The sequence below is a fragment of the Melozone crissalis genome, unplaced genomic scaffold (assembly GCF_028551555.1).
Source record: "Melozone crissalis strain CALT ecotype California unplaced genomic scaffold, PUWL_Pcris_2 ptg000008l_1, whole genome shotgun sequence".
NCBI lineage: Eukaryota > Metazoa > Chordata > Aves > Passeriformes > Passerellidae > Melozone > Melozone crissalis.
Genome location: NW_026535786.1, coordinates 13,132,302 through 13,157,360, shown reverse-complemented (window position 1 = coordinate 13,157,360; position 25,059 = coordinate 13,132,302). Strand labels below are relative to the sequence as shown.

General features: G+C 48.5%; 1 protein-coding gene across 4 annotated transcripts; it reads right to left on the bottom strand.

The window, feature by feature from the left end:
- Positions 1-1,077: 1,077 nt before the first annotated feature.
- ZNF384 (zinc finger protein 384) lies at positions 1,078-23,106 on the bottom strand. Of its 4 annotated transcripts, XM_054269795.1 has the most exons (11): positions 23,045-23,106; positions 22,665-22,713; positions 21,561-21,750; positions 18,835-18,901; positions 18,469-18,709; positions 17,811-18,132; positions 5,631-5,855; positions 4,799-4,981; positions 3,930-4,008; positions 2,945-3,103; positions 1,078-2,795 (listed from the first exon to the last, which is right to left on the bottom strand). In XM_054269795.1, exons 3-11 carry the CDS (start codon positions 21,611-21,613, stop codon positions 2,520-2,522), a joined length of 1,605 nt encoding a protein of 534 aa, XP_054125770.1. In that variant the 5' UTR covers positions 21,614-21,750; positions 22,665-22,713; positions 23,045-23,106; the 3' UTR covers positions 1,078-2,519. The 4 variants fall into 4 exon arrangements, with proteins under 4 accessions (XP_054125770.1, XP_054125772.1, XP_054125773.1 ...); XM_054269797.1 differs by lacking the exon at positions 21,561-21,750 and having other exon boundaries at positions 18,835-18,905; XM_054269798.1 differs by lacking the exon at positions 21,561-21,750.
- Positions 23,107-25,059: the final 1,953 nt, after the last annotated feature.

The following is a 25,059-nucleotide window of genomic DNA, read 5'->3' as shown; positions in this document are numbered from 1 at the left end:
GGGACCTCATCCATGGCACTGGGGCTTCAACACTCAATTACAAAATGAATTTGTTCATAAGATAATGAAAAATTTGACAAGATGTAGAAAGAAAAGATAAGAATAATTCATGGACTGGAAGAAATCCCTTACACTGGAAGATTTACAGAGTTCTGTTTACCTTGTGAAAAAGTGGATTGAGAAGAGACATTAGAGTGTTTAAATGCAAGTGTGCGGGGGGAAAGTCCCATTCAGGCTCTCTGAATCAGAGAGATGAATGTTTCCAGAACTAGGAACCAGAAGCCAAAGCAAGGAGAAATCTGGCTTAAATATTTAAACAGTGAAAGCATGAAGCCCTTGCAGCAGGCTACCAATGGATTTTGTGTCCCAGTGCCTCAAAATCAAGCCAATGCATTTTGTCAACACAGTTCGAATACTCATCAGTTCTTGGCTACTCTCAGTACAGATTAAATGGATTGAAATGTCACCTGTGAAATGCAGGAGTCAAACCAGACAGATCCTTCTAGCCTAGCCTATGCACCTACCAAGCACTCCACCTGTTTGCAGCCAACCCTGGTGACTAAAGCAGAGAAAAGGTTTCTGCCACAGGCTCCCCGGGTGCAGAGCTCCTCGCTGTCCTCGTGCAAAGCGCAAAGTGCCAAAGGCAGGGATGTGCTCCCTCGTGCCTGCCCACGCGGCCCCTCCAGAGCCAGGGCAGCCAGAGGCTCCTGCAGGGCTCGGCTGCAGGGGGAAGGAACACACGTCACAGGGGGAGGCTGCTCGCAGCAGCACCTTCAAGCAGCCTTTTACACCAATTTATTTCTATACAGGGTGGTTAAAAAAAATAAAATAGAAGCCCCTATTGGTTGTTCATACAGAAGTCTGGGATTCTATAGGCTTTGGGTGGGTGACTGATTTTAAAACCCAACAACACATGCTTTTTCCCTTGCCTTCTCATTCTCTTCCAAGTCAGCCTCCATGATCCAAAGAAACTAATAAGTAACACACAAGACTAGCAGTCATGTGGACCAATTAAAAAAAAAAAAAAAAAGAGGAAGGAGAATTGAAGACGAAGAGAAAGGGAAAAACAAACGAAGATTGAAAATAAAAATTCGCCAGGATAATGCGTTTTATAAACACAGAGATAGAAACAGTTACAGCAAGGACAGAGCGGGCCAGGGGTGGGAATAGATATTTATATATATATATATATATAAATTCAAGGGGCCTTCAGTTTATTCTTGTTGGCTCCCCCTTCTCATTAGATTGGTCTCTCTGTGGGGATCTTCATCCCCTTCTCTCCACTGTCCACCTTTTGGGGATTCTCTCCCATGACCAGGGTCCAGAAGAGGCCACCACTGCCATGTGAGTCCAGCCCGTCTTGGCAAGAGGGAGCCTGGGAGAGCACTCTGGCAAGAGATGAGCAGGAGAAGCTAGCTTTCCCTGCTTCCTGCCAGCCCCTTGAAAAGACTGGTCTATTCCTCCTCCTCCTCCTCCTCTTTCCCTTTGGGAAACTGGGGGCAGGACAGGTATGTGAGTGTCAGAACTGCTGTCATTCCGCCTTTCAGGAAAGGGAGTAGAGAGAAGGGTGATGATTATTTTGGCAGTCTCTTACCCTCCCTCCAGTTGCTTTTTGGTTTGTTGTTGATGCCTGTAGGCTTTTCTGAGGAGGGGAAAAGCAGGAGGGAGAGGAGGAGGAGTACAAGCTGCTAGGATATCATCCACAACAGGCAGGAAGGGCAATGAGCAGGAACCCACATTCCTATGGGGCCATTGTGCTGCTCAGACAGCTGTGAGAGAGAGGCAGCAGCCAGTTCAGACAGACTCCTCTCTACTGCTCTCCACTAGGGGAGGAGAAAGAATGCAATACTCCACAGCCCTTAGGCAGTGTAGGCACCTGTCCATCCCAGAGAACATGCCTCACCTCTCCCCCCTCCACTGGTCTCACCTTCCACTCGGGAGAAGGTTTCTCCCATCCAGTCCTTGGGGCAGGACGAGCGACCCCTCCTCCCTTTCACAAGCAGGAGGGACAGGAATGGATATTTCTCTCTTAGACACTCAAGGCAATCCTCAAAGAACCCCATCCAGCTGTGAACCCTGCCACATTCTTCTGTGGCCTGCTAAAAACACGTGTCCAAGCCCCCGCATATACAAGGGCCGTCTCTCCATCCCATCCACCACGCGTGTCACAACACGCAACCCCGCTTCGGACGCATCCTACAGTGAGAGAGAAGGCAAAACAGGGGCCTTTCTTTGGGTTTCAAAGGAGGGGCTCTTGCATGAGGAAGTGATCCCAGCACAGGAAAGGGGCTCTTGCACAAGGAAGCATCCTCCTACCAGGCAGGCTGTTGCACAGAAGGAGCACCCCCTTGAGACAGGCTGTTGTGCAAGGGGCTGCCATGAACAGGGTTACACAGCCAGGAGAGGCTGCTGCAGGAGGAGAGGCCGGAAACTGTTGCACGAGGAGGGCCGCTGCACAAGCGGTGCCCCTGGCACAGGCTATGCACAAGAGGCGTTCTGCTCCCTGGGTTGAGGTCTCTCTAGGAGCTGGAGAGGTGCTCCACTTGGATGGCGCTGGTGCTGACAGTGAGGCAGATGTCCTTGTGATGCTCTGAAGTCTTGTAAGGAGTCAGGTCAAAGGAGCACTGGGGGGGAGGGTTGGGTTGGTTAGTGTCTCCAGAAGGGCCCCCTGCTGCCCCCCCGCCCTGCGGCTGGAAGTGCTGCTGCTGCTGCGAGGCCTGGGCTTGTGCCTGAACCACCTGCTGCTGTGGGTCAGGGATGTTGTGTTTCCGCATGTGCTTCATCAGGTACGTCTCCTGCAACGGGAAAGAGTGCGTCAGAGAGAGGAGGGAACGATGCTCACAAGAGCCAAAGCCAATAGGGAGGGACACGGCAACTCGGGGACCGCTCCCATTGGATCTACAGGAGCTGCTCCCTGGGAAGCCGAGCACTTCCGTGCACTCACCGAGGTGTAGGCCCGGCTGCAGATGGAGCAGGTGTAGACCTTGGCGTGTTTCACCGTGTGCGTGGCCAGGTGCACCTCCAGCGAGGCAGCATCCGTGTACGCACGGTGGCAGTTGTGGCACTTGAAAGGTTTGTCTTTGTTGTGCTGCCGTCTGTGGGACTGGCGGGTGGCAGCAGCAGGCAGGAAAGAGAAAGCAAGCGTGAGGAAGGAAGCAAGTATTAGTACTGGAGATGGCTTCACCTCAAACACCCCCTTACAGCCAGGCCACAAGCTCCTGGCTGCTCAGGAAGGTAAACCTGGCTCCTAGCATAGGGACAGAACTTCTCCCTCCAGCCCACCACACCCCACACATGCCCTTCCCTCTCATGCATATTAGGCATTTGAAGAGCAGAGACTCTTAATGCTCCACAACCCCCATCTTCCCAGTTTCCATGCAACTCTCAGTCTTTTCCTGGTCTCTCCTTTTCTGTCCCTCTATCTGCTCCCTGCATTTATTACCTTCAGGGCAGGATTTGCTTTAACTGCTTGCAGGTGTTTACAGCTCTTTGCTCTTTGGCACACTCTACAGTCCCCCTCCTCCAGGGTACTGCAACAGGACACACCACCTCTGCTTCCTATATCCCCACCCTTATGCCCTCCATTTCATTGTAAAACAAACAAAAAACCCACCCAGATACCCAGACTTTATTGGGTGTAACATTTCAAAAAAGTCTCGCCCCAGCTAAGTTAGAAAACTGCAAAACAGATGGGAGGAACTTCACTTAAGTCTCACCACTTTCGAGTCAAGTCAATTTTACAGGATGTGACCATTTATGCTACTTTTGGCCACTACTGCTACAAGTCAGGAATCTCTTCCCTGCCCAGGGCTTCAATAGCTTTCTGCATTCTTTTACTCTCCTCCCAGCTGCCCCACTTCCTCCACCTCCTCTACCACTGGAACCCGTGGTAACCCCTGCCAAGGAGCAGGACACACCCAGCCCCTTACCTGCAAGTTGGAAAGCTGGGTGAAAGCCTTTTCACACCCAGGGTGAGCACATTTGTAGGGTCGGTCCCCGGTGTGGATACTGTTGAGGAGGAAGAGCACAAATGGGAGGCAGTGAGCAGGCAGACAGGGCAGACTGCCAGGGCCTGCTGCTGTGTGAAGGGGATGATGTTGCCTCCAGATGCTGTTCTAGCTGGACAAAGAGAGCTCTGCACAGCTCCCATGTCCAGTTAGAAGCTGAAGACAGGCAGTCAAGCAGATTTCAGAGTCACAAGGATTGGGGAGCAAGAGCTTAGGAACACCTGGACAGCTCAGCATGTGAGCTACCTAAAAATGTATTGGGAAGGGGTCTGGAGGTCCAGGCTCCCTGCTCCAAACTCAGGAGTCCTAAATGACCAAAAGAAATCTGTTCTGTTGCTTCAACAGTATCAAGAAAACAGCTCTGTTCCCTCCAGGACAGACAAACCAACACTTTTCCTTTTAAGTAACAGGCTGAGTTTACCTACAGTGTTAACCTGTCCCTGTCCCCCTGCAATGCCAGGAGCAGCTTCCACACACTCAGTCCAACCCCCGTGGTGCCAGGCCGGGATCCCCTACAGCCAATGCCTCTCTCTCTATCGCTCTCTCTCTGTGCCGCCCGCGGTGCAAGACCAAGGATCCCCAGGGACAGCACGTGCCCACCTCAGCCCTGCCGTGGTCAGTGTCTCCTGCGCAGCCTCCACTCCGTCCACTCAGGTGGCTCACCTCCTTCTGGGGTGCAGCCGGCCGCATTCCCCGCCCGCCCCCCGCATGCTTGGCGCGCGTGCTCCAGAGGTGCATGCCGGCAGCGCGGGGGGACCAGGGCCAGGCCCCCAGCCTCCTCTGGCCCTTACCGTGTGTGCTGCTGCAGGTGGGAGAGCTGGCGGAAGGCCTTCTGGCAGTAGCGGCAGGTGTAGGGCTTGGCCCCCGAGTGGATGCGGAGGTGCTGGGCCAGGTAGGATGTGTTGGCGAAGCTCTTGGAGCAGTGAGGACACTTGTGCGGCTTGACAATCGCCGTGTGGAGCTTGGAGTGGATCCTGCCGAAGAGGAGGAGGAGCAGCAGCAGTTGGACATGACCGCCATCTGGCTAGTGCTGATGGAATGAGGGCACAAAGGGGGTGGGACAGCACCACGCTATCTGCTACGTGAAGGAACTCCGAACACAGCGTGAGCTCTCTTGGTCTCAAACTGTGCTCCCCTTGGATTCAAGGGACCATGGTCTGTCTGCACCGGGGGAGGATCCAGAGAGAGCAACTATAGAGCTTGGACTGAGGGGCATTGGCAGAGCTGTGTGTGGGAAGCCTGTGGCTGAAACAGCAGGGGGGGCTGCAAGCCTGGACTTGAGATGTTTGGCACAACTACGCTGGGGCGACAGGGAACAGTCCTCCTATGCCCGTTCTACTCTCACACCGGCACAACCAGCCCTGGCTCCTGTCAGAAAGCGTCGCTCCGCTGCCGGCGCCTCTCCGGCGGAGCAGCGCTGACCCGAGCACATCCAGCCCCTCACAGCCGGGCACCGGGCTCACGCGTCCGGCACCGCCACCGCCGCTCTGCCGCGCGTACGCCCTGAGCAGCCTGCCACAACCAGCCAGGTCTGCCCAGGCAGCTGCCCACGGAGGTGCTCACAGCATGCTGGGATGACGGCAACATGCAGTGCAGAGGGCCCCAGCCTCCTCCGGCCCTTACCGTGTGTGCTGCTGCAGGTGGGAGAGCTGGCGGAAGGCCTTCTGGCAGTAGCTGCACGTGTAGGGCTTGGCCCCTGAGTGGATACGAATGTGCTGGGCCAGGTAGGAGCTGTTGGCGAAGCTCTTGGAGCAGTGAGGACACTTGTGTGGCTTTGTCTCCGTATGGGACTTGGAGTGGATCTGCATCTCCGACTTGGAGTAGAAGGTCAGCGAACACATCCGGCACCTGGGACCGGGGCGAGGGGAAGAGACAGGGTCACGTGGGGGTAAGCCCCAATATGGATCAACTCTAACTGGATGGGATCCTCCACACTGAGTGAAGAAGGGGCGTTTTCCCACTATGTGGTACTGGGGAGGTTTCTCCTGGGACACTGCTTGGCTGTGAGTGGTTCAGTCCCAGGGGAACAAATTTAAGCTGGGAACTGGTGTAAGAGAACAAACAATACTTCACAGCCAGACAAGTGAAGGTGTTGGAAGAAACCAACTAGCTTGCAAGAGAGGCAGGGCAGCACTCTGAAAATTTTCCAACGGCAATCCTAAGGCGATAGGAATAATTCCCAGACAAAACCACCACTTTGTTAATCTATGATTTATTTCAGGCAAAAAAAACTTGGAAAACCTGGAAATCCCAGGTTATAGTTTGTATTAGAAGTTAATTCCATGTACTGTGAAGTCTGTGAGAGCAGAAATGCCCAAATCCACTTAACTCTGCCCCCATTTCTGGAGAAGACACTCAAATATTTAGGATACAAAATGCTGAGAATAACAGCAGTGCTGCTTTCCTAGTGGGTCTCACAAAGATACTCTGGATATCAAATGTGGTATTTCATTGGTCTAGTGGGCTTTCATCATTTCAGTCTTACTGATGTGATGCAAAATGTTTTGTCTGGGCGTTTGGATCCATCTGTTCCCATAATGATCAGAAATGTATTTGTGAACACACAGACTCTCTGAACAAGAAGAAGCAGTTGGCATCGCTCTGCTACGGATGCTGCTGTTAAAAACTGTTCCTCCACTACAACACCAGGCTGTTAAGAGAAGCTCGTACTGTTTTACAGTTCAAGATGGTAAAAGCTTTCGTGGTTGTTAATTTGACAGAGAGATAGAAGCTGCATCCAAGTTCTTTCTTCCATTTCTTCCCCACCCCCCGTGTGTGTCAAACAAGGGACAGAGTAAAGGTTTATCTGAATTTAGGTTTTTCATTTACATTAAAGACAAAATAGAATCTCCACATGCAACTTCCAGGGTCACATTTGAGAGAAGAGATGCCAGCCAGAGGAAGGCTGGTTAACATGAATTCAGTGTTCACAGTGGTTTTGTCTGGGAATTTCTTGAGTTTTATAGTGTTTACAAAACTGCTCAGCAACAAAATTCTCTGCAGGTATTACAAGCCACAGAGCTGATCCTGCTCTTCCCCATATCCATCTCCTCTCAGGAGGATACTTCATTACATCTACTGTTGTGACTCTGTTGGAGCCAGAAGCTTTATGATGTGTGCAGTCTGATTAGCGTATGTCATGTAAGCAGTGTTTATCCAGCACCTACCTTCACTTCCACAGCCCTTCCGAGCCACAGCTTGATTCCCAGCCATTTAGCTGGAAGCCATGCCTCCCTAGCAAGCACTCCAACACACACCTGTCATAACATTTCCCTCCTCTCCACCTTTGCTCTTTTACATTCATTATCATCTCTAACAGTTGTTCCCACGTGTCCTACCTTCATCTTTCTCTTAATCCATTTTAATTGCAAGCCCTAACAGAACATGCAAACTAAGTACATCCTTACATAAATGCCTCCTCAATACACACACACACACACCAATCCCTGCTGGAATCAACAAATAGAAGCAATTTGACTGTTTATCCCTACATCAATTAAAGATATAAGGAGTAAAAAGGTACATCAGCATCATCTTTTTTTTTTAAAAAGTAGCTCTTGGTTTGTAATCCAAACTATCTCAAGTCACACAGTTTGTTCCAGACTTCCTGGAATGCTAGACTTGAATAGGGCATATGTATTCTGCAGTAATCAAGTCATACTTGCATGATGAGGACTGTGTGTCCTTGAAAGCACCAACGTTAGGAATAACTGAGGTGAACACTGAACTGAAAAATACCTTTGAGCCACCAAGTCCAGTTCCCTGCTACTGCAAGCAATTACAGCATAATCCCAAGCTTGACTTTTAGCAAGCTCCTTCTCAGCAGATGCTGACTTCCATTACTCTCAATTGAACCCCGTTCCACAGCACTGGCCCTCTGATAAGGAACCATTCAATTGAGAACAAGCTCCCAGTGTGATGCTGTGCTAATATGGCTCACCAAAACAAAGGGGAATAGCAGGTATCCTTTTTGTATACAGGAGGGGAGCGACTGTTCTTGCCAACAGCATGTCTAACTCTGTAGTCAATGTCCTCAGCCATTACTGAAAAACTCACATGGGCTCAGCAAACTTAAAGAGTGATGGCATGTGGAAAATTGGCTTTGCAGGAAAGATTCACTGACTCCAGTTGATCTAGGTTTGGAGTAAAGCTTAAAAGATAACCTGGTCAACAGCCAAATAAATCTATGAAGGGAGAAAAATATCAATTACTAGGGGGCTTATTTTATGAACAAGTCAGACATAACGAGGAACAACACTGACACCAAAAGTGGAAAAAAGAGGGAACTTTTCCAAACATGAGAATAATGTATCTTTGGAACAAGGCTTGGGGCTACAATATGGTCTCAATCACTTGGCCCCTAAAATCAGCATTCTGAGAACCCAGGTACCTTTCTGAGAGAAATACCCTTCTAAGGGTTTTGCTTTAGTTTAAAGAGAATGCTGGGCACTAATCTCTTCTGTGCTGTACACAGGACTCTATATTTTAAATAGTCTATTCTGTTCTGAAAAATTAATGAACTTCACTGTGCCATCAAGTCCAAGCAGTCCCATGCATTAAATCTATAGTACCATAAAGCCATCAACTTTATCTTCCATAACTCTTGTGCACCCTTTCCTTTACTTATTTGCTTTGCCAGGTATCAGCCTTCAGGTCAGAAATTCTCTAAAATAAACTTTATTGAAGAGAAACAGACTGCATGTCCTTTTCTATTTTCAAAATAAAATTATAAAGAAGTTTTCAAAACATCACTGGCACTTGCATGACAATGATAAATCTGATTATTAGGCCTCAACAACAATAACAGAACCCCCCAAAACCCTAACCTCCCCCAAACCCCCAAAATCAAAACAGAACCCTCAAACAAACAACCTCTGTTGTCTGAATTGAGCAGCTATAGACATTCTGATATTGTTTTTCAAACAACATTTAGAATTAAAATATTGCAAGAACTCATTTTCTAATCATCTAATTAGCATCAACCCTGAGAGAGCAAGAATGTTATGCAGCATTAACAAATTCATGAGCCTTATGAGTTAAAAAAAGCCCTGGAATATAACAGAAAGCTGCATTTCAGAATTTTATATTGTGTGGTATCAGGCTTTTTCACGGGAACAAATGATCCATTTAATTAAGGGCTTTGCATTCTGCTTCAGACAACATCAAATATTAAAGGGGAAGATGCAATCAGCCCTCTAGTGGGCAAATATGGATTAAAAAAAAGTTAAATCTATATGGATAATGAGAATATCGCATCTGACACTAGCAGCATTTCAGTGTTCTACTTCAGTGAAATTCTGGCTGGGGAGAGGAAAATAGGGAGTGCTCCTTAGTAAGCATGAATGAAAGTAAGAATGAAACACTATATGAAATAATTGATTTCTACCCCCCCTCTGTTTAATATCCATTTTTAATAGTCTCCCCACTGTGCTTCTAAACTACCCCTCCTTTGGCTGCATTCTTTCTGACAGCAAGAAACAGAAATGACTGCAGCATTCCCATTGATGGTGTGACACAACATCCCCTGCAGCTCCTTGTTATGGCTCTGCAAATTCAGACAGCCTCGGAGAAAATATCCTTAATAAAACAGAGGTTCATATCAACAGTTAAATTAGCACTCAGCCATATGCCAGAGATCAAAAGTAACCCCTTCCAATGTTTACAATGCTTTCTTTTTTATAGGAAATAAAGACATTCAAAAAAATGTTCATGTTAGACAAAGACACTCAAAAATCATGAAATGCCAGCAAAAGGGGGATGTACAATTCTAATTCTATTCCCATATGAAAGTCATCACAATGAGTCATAAAGAAAATGATCCTATAGCAACTAGACTACAACTCTGTGGCACACAGTGCTGTATTTTTTTCCACTTTTCATGGAATGTTCCGCCTCATTCATCAGATGCTGTTAGGAGATAAAATGCCATCTGAAATACCAGCTCATAGTAAAATTTGCCCAACATGGATTAACAGCCTTTTACAATCAAGTGCTTAATTAATCAGTATCACAGTTGTGAAAACTATGTAAGCTTTATATGGCTCTGAGAATTCGAATTCCTAGTATCTACTGAGAGTAGTCTTACAAGTTAATTGAGTCCTTACTCCTTCTGTGAGGCTACACATACAAGTTAGACCATCAGTAAAACTAAAACTCCAACCAGGAAAGTCTGAAGTTAGACTAGATGATAAGTTTAGGCTGTCAGAGTCAGCAGTTCATTTAAAAAGGAAGGAAATGTCCTGCCTTTGCAATGCAGAGTTAATGAAGTAACTAATGCAAGCATAGCATAATAAGGGGTGCACAGTTCATGATAAATGCTTGACCCTCACATTCCCCCATTTTTTAAGCTGAAGTTAAACGCTTTCTTGTTAATGTTTTGTAAGAGGAGGGGAAAGGAGACAAAACTAACATCCAAGATACACAGGTACGCTTGGGCAACACCCAAATAAAGCCAGTGAGTACCAAGATGCCAAATGAAGGCACAGGAATTGTATCTCTGCTTCCACACTGGCACACCCAGCATCAGCTCCTATTCCAAAGCCAACACTGTGCTTCCACTGAACAGTTCACACCACTGGAGTGTGCAACAAATCTATCAGCTATGCTCAGAGATCATGGTCAACTTCCACAGTCCTTCTGTCACCTGGTGGCTCAGTAAGGTTGCTAAAAAGCATACTCCCATATACTGGCAAGGCAAAGAGCAGTTCAAAATGCTCTCATTCCCAGTTCCCAGATTTGAGGGTATTCCTGCATTTTGTCCATTTTTCCAAATGACCCTAAAAATACCTGACCCAGAATTTTGTGGTATTTCAGCATACTTCACAAATTCCCTGTGTTCTTTTAATGACTCAATCATTTATGCTTTCAACAGCTGCACCTTAAACCTTTTCTGTCGCGCTCTTGCCCTGGGAGCTTTCATGATGTCACTTAATTCCTGGAAGTCTTTTTCACAATCATTGCTTTCCAGGATACTGCTCCTCCATACTCCTTATCTTTAGGCCAGAGACATTCAATAGTCCAACAAAACACTTCTGTCTGATAATGTTTGCCATTGTGTCCCAACATCTGGACCTCAGTCCCTGGCTGCTGGAGACATCATGCTGTCCCAAAAGGCTAAGTCTTCCATGGGACTGTATTAAAATATATTTTGTCTGAACAATTAACAACCACATAAAGATCCCACTGCTTTATAGCTACCCACCAGCATTGCTTTTATCTTTAGGTTATCAGCCATGACTTTCTGTTGACCTCCAAATCATCGAACATCAGGCCTAAGACACTGTCCACCAATTTTTGAAATCAGTCACCATTAGCATAAAATACCAACAAAACAATAAAACACAATAATGTGCTTCCCACTATAGTGATAACATGCAAGAGCTAAAATTAAAAGAATACAAAAGGCCCATTAGAAAGCACTAGGAAATTTGGAAACATCAGGATTAAGGTCATCCACGTCACCATAATTTGGCTCTGCAATGCAGGTGCCTTCTGATACAGCTTTATTGACTGTTTCCACAGAACTGCACTCTTATTATGTTGCACAGACAGACACTTAACAAGCAAGCATTCAGCTTTTTATATCACCACTCTGGACAACCTTAAGCCTTGTCCAATTCCAACATGCAATTCCAACCTCATGAAGCAGATCACTCATCTCCTGTACCCACCACAGAAATATCAGTGCTCCATAAGCACTCATCTACCTCCACAATGTCCCTGGTTTATGCTTTGTAAGGGAAGGGAATCACAAAAGACCCAGTGAAACACAGTAAGAGAGACGTACCCACTAATTCCAAGCAGCTAAACTGGTATCTGTGACCTCTTTTTTTCCTTTAAAGGAAAATTCCTATTACATACATTCATATCACTGCTCCTATAAATTTCTGTGCTACTCCTATGAGCTACAACATTTCTGCAAAGCAGAACAGGGTCTGACCTGTAACAGAGGAGTGTTCAATGATACTTGAGATTATAGTTTTGGGAACACTGAATGTTAATTATTTCAGGGTAACTCTCTATGGTCATTTGTAGCCTAAGACAAATGCAAATCCACTGAAGATTCAACCTAACTCATACTTGCACACACTTCAAGGCAAGATTATCTGTAGGGCTGTAGGATACCACAGCAATCTGTGGCAGAGGCAAATGTAATCAACAGTTCTTCATACTAGCAAATGCCTTCCCCAGATCATCCCCCTCAATTCCACAATCCCATGTCAATGCATTTTATTTTCTTTTCGCAGAATTCCTTTCAGGTTGAGCAAACATGCAGGTCTCTGACAGGCTATCATGCACCAATAACTAATCAAGGATGGTATCAAAGTGTCTTGACTCAGTAGGGCCAAATTAAGGTGTAATCAGACAAGGCACAAAATACAGTTTTAAAGTTCCCTCCCTCCCAAGCTGAAACTGTGACTGTTCTCCTCATTTCCCTGCACATACTCATTCCATTGACAAGTAACATGCCAAAATCAGAATTTGTGACTGCAGAACTTCTCTTGTCAATCCCTTCTGTTTGGCACTATGAGGAACTGCCAAGGGAAAGCACATGCATGCACAAACTCACAGTTACATCTCAGCAGAAGGGAGAGAACTTACCATAACACAAAGTTTTACCTCATTATACTCCCAGGCATGTGGCCAGTCAAAGTGTCATTTTCTAAGCTCCAAACACTACATTTATGTACAAAGCAAGGATTATGTGTACAAACTGCATGTGCATATGTAAATGTGCATGTGCAACAGTATTCCTTGGAGCTCTGAGACCATAAGACAATGCCAGCCAATCTGGAAAAGGGGTAAGGATCTTAAAAATCAAGACAAGTCTCAAAAATATGCAGCTGAGGAAAGAAGAGAGACTCTCTTGGAGTCCTCTGCTGAGGGAAAGGCTAATAAGCTCACCCTTGATTAGACATCAGAGAATCCACACAGGAGAGAGCCGCTGGAAACCAGGCATCATTAGTTCCGCTGCTCACGGAACCACTTGTTAAAAAAAGCAAACAGAAATTCCAACGTGTGGCATCACACTGACACCCACGGTGGTCATCAGCAATCTTAAAATCCACTGCACAGACCTCTGCCACTGCAGCTAAGATGATAAATGACAGCAACAATACTTTCTCACCTTTTTCTAGCCTAAGAGGGAGATGAGGTTCTTCGCCAGAGGAGGTCACATTCTTATGCTGACATCAAAGCCATGGCAAAATTTAGAAACACTGGGTTTAGTATTTCTAGGCTTTGGAGGGAATGTGGTCAACCTTTCTGCCTGACACTTCAAACTTAATTCCCCTTTTGCCCTTAGCCTTCCAGCCCAGAGCAATCCCCTCTCCTGCAGCAAGGCCCAGACCCAAGCTCTTTACCCACATGCCCCAGCCTCTTGATCCTCTACTGCAAGGGCACTTTGCTACTTCATTCCCTCAGTTACCTAACACTTATCTCCTCTTGCTCATGTTTCTGTGTCTGTCCACATCCCATACTCTTGTCTCTCTCTGTTCTGCCAGTTCTAGGTACCTCATTTTCCAGCACCTAGCAGGTCTGGTTCTCTCCACCACCCCTCAGTCTTGGCTGCTTATAGCTTATTCTTGTGCTAGCCCTCCCCTCTCTCCCTTGCATAGAGGCTCCCCATCACATTCTCTGCTGCATTCCCTAGTTTATAGGCTCTTGTCTTTTCTCTCCTCCTTCCTGATTCCCATCTCTACTGAGTTTCCAGATCTCCTCAGCACAAACAGCTCCAGTCCCTGCCCATACCTCATTCTCATCCCTACCACGTTTGAACCAAGCAGTGTCTTCTCACGCCTTGCTCTTGTGTCCATCAGAGATGGAGGTTACTGTCCACACTGGGCACTAGAAGCAGGAGGAGCAGCTGTGCCTGAAGGAAAAGCATGTTTGGCCCTACAGTGCAACTCTAGAAGATGCATAGAGTTGCAGAAAGAGTAGATATATAGTCCAGCCTCACTTCTCCAGAAACTGAGAGAAGTTAGGCTGTATTTGTCTCCTCTGTGGAGATGGACTGTCTGCTGAGTGCCTGGAGTGGTGCAAGCCTCAAGAAGCCTCAAAGAGAATATTTCCTTCACATATATCCACCTGCAAACTATAAGTCATCTCAGAGCATGCTTAACAGATTTTTTCCAAGCTTAAAACCGGCCAAATTCGACAACATTGTCACAGACATGTGTAACTTACTAAACTCATAGCCACCACATTACAAATTGATTCAAAACTATGGGAAGTTCACTAAACAGTAATGCTCAATCCAAACAGGCTTAAAACAAGACATGTCTGAGAAGATACCCACCTGCTGTATTCAAACCACCAGTTCCCCTTGTGCACATAATTTGCCCTCTAATGAGGGTCTCCATCCAGCTTCCTCACCTTCTGCAGCTCAGTTCACTAAGGATTCTGTCCACTTTTGCACCTTGGACTCATCTCTGAATTTTCCTATGTCCCTCAGCTGCTTATTGTCTCCCAGCCTCCCTGCTGTTCCCCAGTGAAAGTAAGGAAAACCCAACACAAGAAGTGGAGAAGACAGAGCTTGTTGATTACACTATGACATGAGGCCCTTCTCAGGCCAACAACCTTTCTGCTGGTATCCGAGGCTCCAGAGCACAGCCTGTAAAACATTCCAGATTATAAACTGGTATTCATCCTGGCTTTTACTTAGTATCAGAGCCTAGCAGTGCCTATACAGAGCTCTCTTCCTCTTACAAAGAAACTGCTTAGAGAACTGTCAAGAGAAGAGAATTGATGATCTGGCCCAGAGCAGCTAAATCACCTTATCAGTCTTGTCCACTGATCACATCACACCACAGACTTCTAGAAGTGCACAGGTACAGGCACCACACCAGGACTAAAAAACAATCCTACTGTATCCAGGATCTGTTTGCTGCCTTTTCCTCAGCACCTTTTAAAGCACTGGGAAGAAGCCATGTGCTCCATAGTGCCAGCATCTTTCTAGAAAGATGCTGATTGCATTTTCCAAAGAAAAAGTAAATTATACAAAGATGACAGGGAAGGCTAACAAAGAGCTGACGATGAATCCAGACAAGACTGAAGTGACATTACTCATGAAAGAAAATGCTTCACAGGACTGGGTTAGAAGCTGTCCCCTGCAGGTGCAAGCATTCTTCCAGCAGCACAATGCAAAGCACCAAGAACTCTGCCAGACAATTCCTAAGGACAGACACTGAAGATCTGCAAGCATTGCCATCATTAGTAAAAGCCTCACAGCTTTTCTTACAAAAAAAACCCCTAGTCATAGGGATTCTTCCACCACTTTCACAGCAGCCTACTAATTCACTTCTAGAGATGATAACAGCAGTAAAACAGTTGCTATTTGCTGGAGTGGGCATCTCTACATTTAGTAGAGAATGGGATGAGCTGCAGTACATGTATCAAGGTTTATGCTCCAACACCTCCCACATCTGCCCGGCCGTGCTCCTCATTCAAGGCCTTACTCTGTCTTTATCACCACACTAGGAGTCAGGAATTACAAATATAAGGCACCTGCCCAGACACTCATGACAAGAGAGCTCACAGAGCTCAAAATCAAAGTTAAAAAAAAAATTAAATTTGACAAAATAATCCCAGGCTTTAGGAATTGGGTATTAAACAAAAATAAAATAAAAACCACACTGATCAATGTAGTACAACTCCTTCCAGGAATGTGAGTACACGATTCTTAGTGTCTCATCATGGGAATCAGTGAAATCATACAAATGTAGTCATATGAATGCCAAAACCAACTCCTCCTCCAGCCTGAGAAAGAAGCAGGAGTAGAGGAACCTCACCCACAGTCTTAATTTAGCTAGCATATGTCTGCACACTGTAGTGACGGGAACTACTGAAATCATCCTCTAGAATACAGAGGGATCCCAGCATTCCTCAAAGTTTGAACTTGGGAGTCTATTCATATGCATATTATAAATGATTTTACTATGCTGCACAAAGCTCTCCTCTCCCACAGCTCCAAGAGAAGACAGCGCTTTCCTTGATTTTTCCAACAATCATTTTTAGTTCCAAACTTGCACATGGGATGCATCCTCCAAGAAGCAGATCTCAAGGAGGGCAGAAGTACTCCCTCCTGAAGCACCACTATTGGGGGTCTCCAATTTAGCTCTCTCCCACCTAAGCACTGCTCAGAGGAAGGCCTACTTAGGGTGGGAGCTGGTGGAAAAGGTACCACACTCAGATTAAACATAAAGAAATCCTAAACATTAAGAAATTACACATTCCCACATATATACTCATCTGTTTTTTCCCTGCAAAGGCTTTTTCATGAGCTGTTACGCAGACTATGCGTGTTCATAAAGTTTCTGCTGAGTCACTCCACCTGGTCTTGGGCATTTTTTTCCAAACTTACAAGTAAACAAGGAGCTATAATTAAAGCCCTGGTTCAGCTTTAATTCTAGTGTTCACTGCCAATTGTGTCCCCTGTAAATACATATTTAACAACCTAATTAGCAACCCAGACTGTAAGCAGCTTGAGTAGTGTGGATCTGTGGCTATGGCCCAAAATAAATGGTGGGATTACAAATAGCAAGCTACCTAACACTCCCACCCTTCCTCACCATACGCTGATTATATTTTCAAAGTGGAAGAACTGGGACATTGGCTAAGATAAAAAGGCTGATCCAAGCTCTGCTTTTGTACCCATTTAACTGTGTTGATTAAAAAAATGTAAACATTAAAAAAAGCTATAGTTAAAAGTGAAAAAATGCCTGGGGTGGGCACACAGATTCTATGTAGATGCCTCCATATTCCAAAAACCTAATTCCAGAAAGATAACTAAATCTGAACCAAAACAAAGAACATCTAGGATGATAAATGGAAAGCTGTTTGATATGGGATCCTGGGCACATTATAGGCAAATGAGAAGACCTAGGGACCATCTCCTATTCCTGTTTCAATTTGGCTACTACTTTGCCTCTTATTTATCCTAATCATCCACCAGAAACACCTATCACTGAATCACCCAAAAGTGCTCCTGCTTCAGACAGACCATCACATTTACTGCCTACCACTTTCTGCTCTGTCTGGTTCCCACCTTTTCTAAACACCCACCCTGCTTATCCTCTGGTTCAAGTATTCCCTCCTATCTTATCTCTCCCCTCCCCATCACTCGTAAACTCAAGCCACATCCCTCCAAGCTCAGAAACCCAACCTCAGGGCTCAGAACTCTCCTCCCTCTTATCTGACACACTTAGGGCTCAGAAACACCCTTAATATGTAATTCAGAATTACATTTTTTCCCTTGTTTTGTTTGGAGTGCTGAGACAGAAGATCACATGGGACAATACACACAGGAGCAGACACTACCACCACAGTTCACTTCCTGCTCTGTGTGTCTCCAGTTTGCAGTCTTTACACTGCAGAGACTGGAGTTGTACCTGAGGAGCCCCCAGGTATAGCAGGGCTCTCAGATACACCAGCAGCGCTCCAGCTGCACCAGCCAGCACTGCACTCTGCACTACACCAGCCATACCAGCTGGCTGTGCCATCAAGGATGTAGTTTAGTCTCCATAACATCCTGGTCATTAACTGATCTAGTAACATTAACAACTATATATTCAGGACATCAAGACTGTCCACTGAAAGGAAATTCTCAGTTTTGGTTCAACCCATCAGCCTGTAAATTATTCCTGACCAGAAAGAAAACTCAACTCTTCCTGCAGCTCAAAGATTCTCTACTCAGAGACTCTCTAGGTACAAGGCAGAGATCTCTCCTTCCCCATGTAACCCTCTGAAGGGTTACACCCCCATGCCCATGCAATGTTACAGTCAAGGTTTCAGCCCACTCCCCACCTGTATGTCTTGCCATCCTTGTGCTGGTCCTCATCATCCTCGTTTGTCAGCACAAAGGGGTCGCTCATCTCCGGCAGCCCCGACTCCTGCAATCGTTTCTTCTTGCGGCCCCGGGGCGGTTTGGGGGCGACTCCCCCAGCCCCGGCTCCTTCAGCGAGGGTGGCTGTCCCTTTCTTGGACAGGTCTGGCACCACCTGCAGGGCTGCCTGGGAGCCAGGGGGGAGCGCAGAGACAATCATGGGAGCCGAGATGGGAAAGGTCTGGGCAGAGGCGGCTGTGGTCACCAGAGAACCTGACGGGGAGGTTATCACCAGACCAGGACCTGCAAACAAAGGAAGGTGCAGGAAGTCAGTTATTACTTCTCCAATTATGCCCAACCTCCTTATCCCACAGAAACATCTACTTTTGTCTACAACACAAACAGAAGGGTAGCTTCCCCTCCCAAAGCACTCCCAGTCTCTACTGCTGGAAGCTGAACTTCCATAAAGAGGGTGGATATATGGAGTGCCTAGAGATTCACAGTGAAACCACACCAAAGCAAGCCACACCATCAGTAAGGCTAGGAATAATCTACAGGCCAGTAAGGACTCTCCAGGACCTCGTGTTTCCCCATGCCACAGTCCCCTTTGCAGCTGCCAAAGCCTTTGGAGTGCCCTACCTGCTGTCATGAGCCCAGCAGACTGCACTGGTACCACGGTGATGTTCTGAGTCACGGGGGCTTGGCTGTGTGGTGTCAGCTGCTCCGGCTTGGTGTCCGAGTCCATGGAGATCCCAGAGGGCAGCGCCACGGAGGTGGGCACTGTCAGCAGTGCAGGGTAGTGGGGGGGAGCCAGGCTGCAGCCCTTCTCTGTGGGCAATAGCTGCTCCTTCATCTTGTTAATGAACATGGTGTTCTCAATCTAAACGGGGGGAGGACAGCTCTTAGCACACCCTGGCACAGCTTTGCCCAGCATTTGGCTGAGCGAGAAATGCAACAGAAACACTCATCATAAACTCCTGAACATAACAGGCTGGGAGATCTCACCTGTCCCGAGACGGTGGGCACTGCTGGCCAGAAGTACGGGGAGGAGTTGAAATGAGATTCTTCCATCCTAGCTGGGCACAGGGGGCAAGAAGAAGGGGGAAGGGAGGAGGAATGGAGGATAAGGAAGACAGACACACAAACACACACAAAAAAACCATTAAACTCAAAGAGATTCCAACGTGGAACTGACTCAGTCTAATGCTGTGACAGTTCCTTAATCTCCCCTGTCTTTCTTGAGCAACTTCTCCCCCCTTTTGAGCTATCTGCCCAAATAAAAAAATTATTTTCAGGGGGAAAAAGTGCCTCTTATTCCCATGGGCTTGGGTCCATCTGAAATGCCCCTTGCCCAGTAGTCCTCCATGCAAAAAACAGGACTGACTAGAAACCCAGAAAAGATCCAAATTTTCCCAATTATAATCCACCCAAGTACATGGCATAAATGAAGTCTGTGCATCTGCAAGCAGGCAAATACAGATGAAAACTGTTTTTCACCATCACAGACAGTCTAACCCCACAGGCAGTGAAGATGTTGGACCTTGCCTGTCCCTCCACCCCAGCTCAACACTAAGGACCCAGATGCAGCAAAGGGACATTAGCATTATGTTACACAGGAAGAAAGACAGGCAGAGAGAGGGAAACAGACTTGCCCAAGATAACAGACAGCCACAGCAGACCAAGAAGTCAAACTCAGGGCTCCTAACTTCCTGCTGCCACACCAGCCCCACGCTTGAAAGCAACACAGAAGCATCATTCTATATTCCTGCTCTCCTCCAATGAGACTAGCAGTAGGAGAATAACCTGATTCCCCTGCTCCTGAGATACCCTATTTCCAAGCAAGATCATGTCATGGCTCTCCATTGCCCATTTTCTTCCCATCTTTGGGACAAAATTCTGTAGAAATCTGTCCCCAGCCAAGTGTCCACTGCTCCATCTCAACTCTCCCTGCATTCAGAGGACGAGTTAGACACCAAAAGAGAGTCTCCTGAGCACAAAGGTATTATCTCTTTGGGAACACCTGACTGAAGAAGCCCTTTCCTTTCTAATCCTTACATTCCTTTGTGCAATGCCATTAGTGGACAAAGTTTGTTACACTTGCAAAAACACTACTCAAAACCTAAAGAAATTAACAAAACAATATTTTCTGAAAACAGATACATCTATTCCTAAACAAATATGGCAAAAGTGGTAGGTAAAAACTGTGCTCAGAATACATTTGGCAGAGAGCACAACCACTGTAGGTTTTTCATGCAGCTACCTGCAAACTGTCCTGCTCAAATTTCTGTTATGGTCCGTCAGTGGTCTCATAATTGAACAATATTGCTTCTGAAGGGTCTATCTCAATCCTCCAGGGAGCTCAGAGGGATGCCCCCAGTAGCATGAAACACATTACAGAAGTATATCAAGATGGAATAATACATGTGGAATTGCTGTGTGTGAGCCAAAATGCAAAGATAATTTTCCTCTATGTGGAGAAGCAGTATTTAAATGAACCAAATTATCCGATAATTTTGTTTTTATGAATTGCTCATGCAACAGCAAGGCCAAGTACTCCTGCCTCACTCACTCACTGCAAATCAACCAATAAACACACTTAAGGATAAATTATTTACCTTTCGTTGGTGGCATGCAGTCAGACTGCTCGCTGCCTGACTGAATTACTCTGGATTTGCACCGCTGTGATTCAATCAGAGGCTGATGGGGCAACACTCTTACCTTCCTTCCTCTGCTTTCTTTTCAGCCAAATTAATTATTGAGTACACTGCCCACAGCACAGCCCTTTGCATGTAATGCTTAATTACATGACTTTTTTCTTCCACAGGATGGGCACACATGAGGAGATAACACATCCTTGGCAACTGAGCACCACCTGAATCAAGAGCGGCATTTTGTTTGGAATTTCCAAGTTTGAGGTTTTTCGCTTGGTTTTTGTTTTGTTTTTAAAATAAATAAGCAGTTATTTGCTTAGCTTCCACATCAAAACCACCAAAGTGAACCTGACTGTCCAAAACCACAAAGTCTCATATAATAATAATAATAATAATAATAATAATATGCATTTTCCAGAGAAACTTTGTAGTTGCCCAAGACTGCCTTGGATGCAACTGCAAACTTCAGGAGTTACACAGAAACACGCCAATTTAAGCAAAAAGAACTCACAACAGCTTTCTTATTTAAAGAGAACAAGTAATAAAAGGCAAGTCCATTTCCAGATTCCAAAATCCAGACTAGCAGAGGCCAGGGCACTCAGTGGCTGCTTGTCTCCATCTTGTCTTGCACCAGAACTTAGGAAAGAATCTAACTTTTGTTTGCTCAGCTTACAGTGTGTGCAAGTCAAACACGGCTCGTACCGATCCTTCAAAGCATGGCTACACTGATTTCATTAGACTCCCTTAGTATTGGAATAAAATCCACCTCCCCATCCAAAAATCTCAATGCTTGAGCACATTGTCTACCAGGCCTCAAACTTCTGGCTTGAAAGGCTGAAGTGTGATGGAGTTATAAGAATGTGGAGGAGAAGGAGAAATGGTGTAAAAGTTGAAGCTTTCATGCAATTTCACTAGCAAGCCAGTCTTCCAAAGGCAGAAAACAAAGGTAAGATTCCTCCACCAACCTACTGGCCTAGTACCCAGAGCTGTCCCTCCCCTACCCCACTTTTAGGCTAAAAGGGTATTTTGAAAACATGCACCCCTATTGGCAGCCCCCACTGAGCCGCTGCTCACACTTACTTTACCAGAACTCTGCTCGTAACCCTTCCAATTGCTCTATAACTACCAGACATGGGCTGGAGCTTCAACCCTGCACCACAGCACGCTCCCACTGCAGGGCCTTCATCATCCCAGCTTCCACAAACACGCCAGAGATGGGACCTTCTTCCTATTCACCAGTCTAGTACCAGACAGATGCCAACGTACCCTCCTGATGTAAACCAAAAACACTTTCTGTGTACACACCACAAATGCACATACACCAAATAAACAACCGAGTGCACCAGAGAACTCACAAGGGACAAGGGATCTGGAGTTTACATCTCACAGAATCACATACTTAACGCGCTGCATTTATAGTTCTTGGCAGCCCAGCACTTTAATCATAAACAGACAGGTAAAAGCACGTGCAAGCACACGGTGAGATACGGGCTGTGTTTCTGGAAGGCACAACCAAGGTTGGATGGGCAGGTATTTGTTCAGAGGTTGACTTTTAACACGCGTTTCTTTATTCTCCAGATGCCTGGCTTTTATTTCCCATTCGACACGGAGTTTGCAGTCAACAAAAAGCCCCGAGAGCAATGCTTGGGAACAATTTAGACTGTTGTTTTATGTCCGCCCAAGATCTTTGTTCAATGACAAGGAGCTTTTAGGCTTAATTGCTGCAAAATACTAAGGATGCTAGAAGCCACACAGGCTGTTACAACAAAAGCAAAAATGCTTCCCTGGTAACTATAAGCACCAGAAAGTTCAAACGGTGTTACACCTTTAGAACAAGCGCATTTGAACACGCATCAGGAATATCCCAAATGTACCGGACAAAGTCCTGGATCCCAAACCCGCAGTCTACAGACACACTTTGGTGCCGTTCCCCGACACTTGCGCAGCCTCCACCCCGAGCGGGCGAGCCTCAGTTGGAACAGGTGCCTGGCAGCGGCATCCCCTGCGCCCCGGCTCCTTCCCGGCGCTCAATCCCTGCTCCCGCTCCCTGCAGCCCAAGCGCCCTCCCGTTCCCAGCTCCGGGACCCGCGGCCCGTCCCGTCTCCCACCTCCCGTCTCCTCCCGGCCCGCGGCAGCCCCGGCTGAAGGGCGGGGGTCACTCACGCAGCTCCGGGAGCTCCTTACCCCTCTCACTCTCCCTCCTCTTGCATTTCTCCTCCTTCCAGGGCCGGCTCTGCAAACAAACCGCCTGGGTTACCGGGGCTCCCGGGGCCCCGCATGGCAGCGGCGGGCACTCCGCGGGGCCCGCGGCCCGGGGCACCCCGGCCATAGCGGGGCAGGCGCTCCCCGTGGGGCCCGGACGCGCCTCCCGCCGCGGCGGCCGAGGGCGGGGCCGGCCCGGAGCGCGGCTCCCCCGTGGCGGAGCCCCCGACTCCGGGACAGACGGGCGGGCGGACAGACAGACAGACAGCCCGCCCTCCTCCATTTCCGCTTCCAGATCGCCCCGGCCCCGGAAGTCCCGCTGCCCGGCCCCCCGCCCGCGGTCCCGCCGCCCCGCACATTACCGGGCTCCCCCCCAGCGGCGGCCCCGGCCCGGCTCCGGCGGCGGCGGCCTCCTCACCGGAAAGACAGCGGGAAGGAGCTTCCGGGTCAGGGGGCGGGCCGCGCCTCGGCGCTTCCGGGTCGCCGAGAGGAGCGGAACGGCGTCATCAGCGGTTTCGCTTGAAAACGGGGCGGCGGAGCGGCGGCTGCGGCCCGGGGGAGGCTGCTCGGGCCGGGGGCACCGGCGAGGCGGCCGCGGCCGGAGGTCGGGGCGGGGGTCGGCCGCGCGCGCGCGCTTACCGGAAGCGCGGAGGGCGCCGGCGCGCGGGGCAGCCCGGGCTGGCGGAAGGGCGGAAGTGCCTGTGGCGGGCGGGGGGCGGGCGGGCGCGCGGCGTCCCCGAGTCCGGCCAGCAGGGCCGCTTCCGGCCTCGCGGCGTCACGTGACGGGCGGGCGGAGGGGGGAGAGGCGGTCGCTCTCATGAATATTCATGAGGCACCGTGAATGGGGAATTCGGCCGCTGGCTTGGCTCGGCTCGGGACGGGGCTGCTCCAGAGGAGTTTTCGTGAGCGCTGTGCCTGCCAGCGCCTCGGACGGTCCCGGCCCGCCGCGATGATCCAGGGGAGTTGTCCCAAAGTTTGGCTGCCAGTGCCTGGGATGGTCCCAGCCCGCGCTGGCTCGAGCTTTTCCTGGCACGCTGCTAAACGTGTTTGTCCTGCTGAGCCAACAGAACGGACTTCCCGCCAGCTGGCCTTGTGCCAGAACGGGCAAACCGGACCGTCTCGCTGCCTGCCGGGAGCAGGAGGGCAGCAGGGCAGCCCTGTCCCGCGGCTCCGTGTGACCTCCCCCACACACCAGCTGTCCTTGCGGGTGTAACCGTGCACACCTGGCCCGGGCGGGGGCTGCAGCTCGCCCTCGTTCCAGGCTCTGAGCACTCCCTCAGAGCCTCAGCCCACCCAAGCTCCGTCTGGCAGCCTCCCGTGCGCTGCCGCTGCCGCGGGAGGAGCAGCGGGCGCTCGGTGCCCCGCGCCCCGGTACGGCCCGGCTGCTCCTGCGGGACACGGCTCGGAGCGGCTCCAGCACTCCGCTATCCCGGCCGGCTGGGCGGCCCCACAGCGCACTGCAGACACCCCAACAAATAAATCACCGAGCCGCGCTGGAGCTGCTCTCCTCCGCTCCGGACACTCTGGGATAAGATAGGCTTCACCCCGCTACTCGCAGCGGGGTTAACTCTGGCGCTGGGCCCACCTCCAGGTCAGGCTGGGTTACCTCCCTCACCTGTGGGGCTGCGCCTTTGGCTGAGCTGCTCCCAGTGCTCTGACTTGACAGAAACCTCCGCTTTTAATTGTTGCGTGAGTTTTCTGCCAGCTTGGCATGCTGGAACAGCTTTTCCGAGCCAGCATGAGTAAGAGGGTGGGACCGGGGAGAGCACAAGCACAGCAGCCAGCGGTTAGATCGGCTCGGGCCATCGTGGAACCGCAGCATCCGGAGCAGGGGCACAGGGAAAGCTGCCCGCGGCTCCGGCCGCAGCCTGCCCGGCCCCAGAACCTGCTGGGCTGCTGGTCATCGCACCAAACTCCCCACCGGGAGGAGTCAGGGTTAGCTCCGCGTTCTTCAGCGGGAGTCACGCCAAGGCAATTGTTGATTTATTTAAATAAAAGGAGTTGGCAGCCTAATCAGTTTGGAAATTAATTTCCTTGTTAATTTGGGGGTTTTGACTTGCTCATGAATATTCACAAATGCTCGTCTTGTTGTGGTTTTTTTTTTTTCCTCTCCTCTGTGTAATTTATTTTTGTGATTGTCAGATCACCTCTGAAGGTGACATTTCCCTCCTCGTTCTGCAACGCAGCAAATGTATTCAATCTTACGCCTTGGAAGAGGAGCTCCATCCTGGCACTGACATCTCTTTTACTTCTCTCTTCTTTGCCAGTGTCCTTCCTCCCTGCATGATGCCTAGGAAGAAACAGGAGTGAATCTCCTCCAAGAGGGCTGGCCTGGACTTGATAACCGGGAGCACTCGTCAGAATGCCCCATACCTGG

Coding starts and splice junctions, on each gene's coding strand:
- ZNF384 (XM_054269795.1), bottom strand. CDS start 21,613: ATGTCTGGTAGTTATAGAGCAATTGGAAGGGTTACGAGCAGAGTTCTG. Junction 18,710..18,834: donor TGCCCACCGTCTCGGGACAG/GTGAGATCTCCC, acceptor CCCCCCGTTTAG/ATTGAGAACACCATGTTCAT. Junction 5,856..17,810: donor AAGGATGGCAAGACATACAG/GTGGGGAGTGGG, acceptor CCCCGGTCCCAG/GTGCCGGATGTGTTCGCTGA.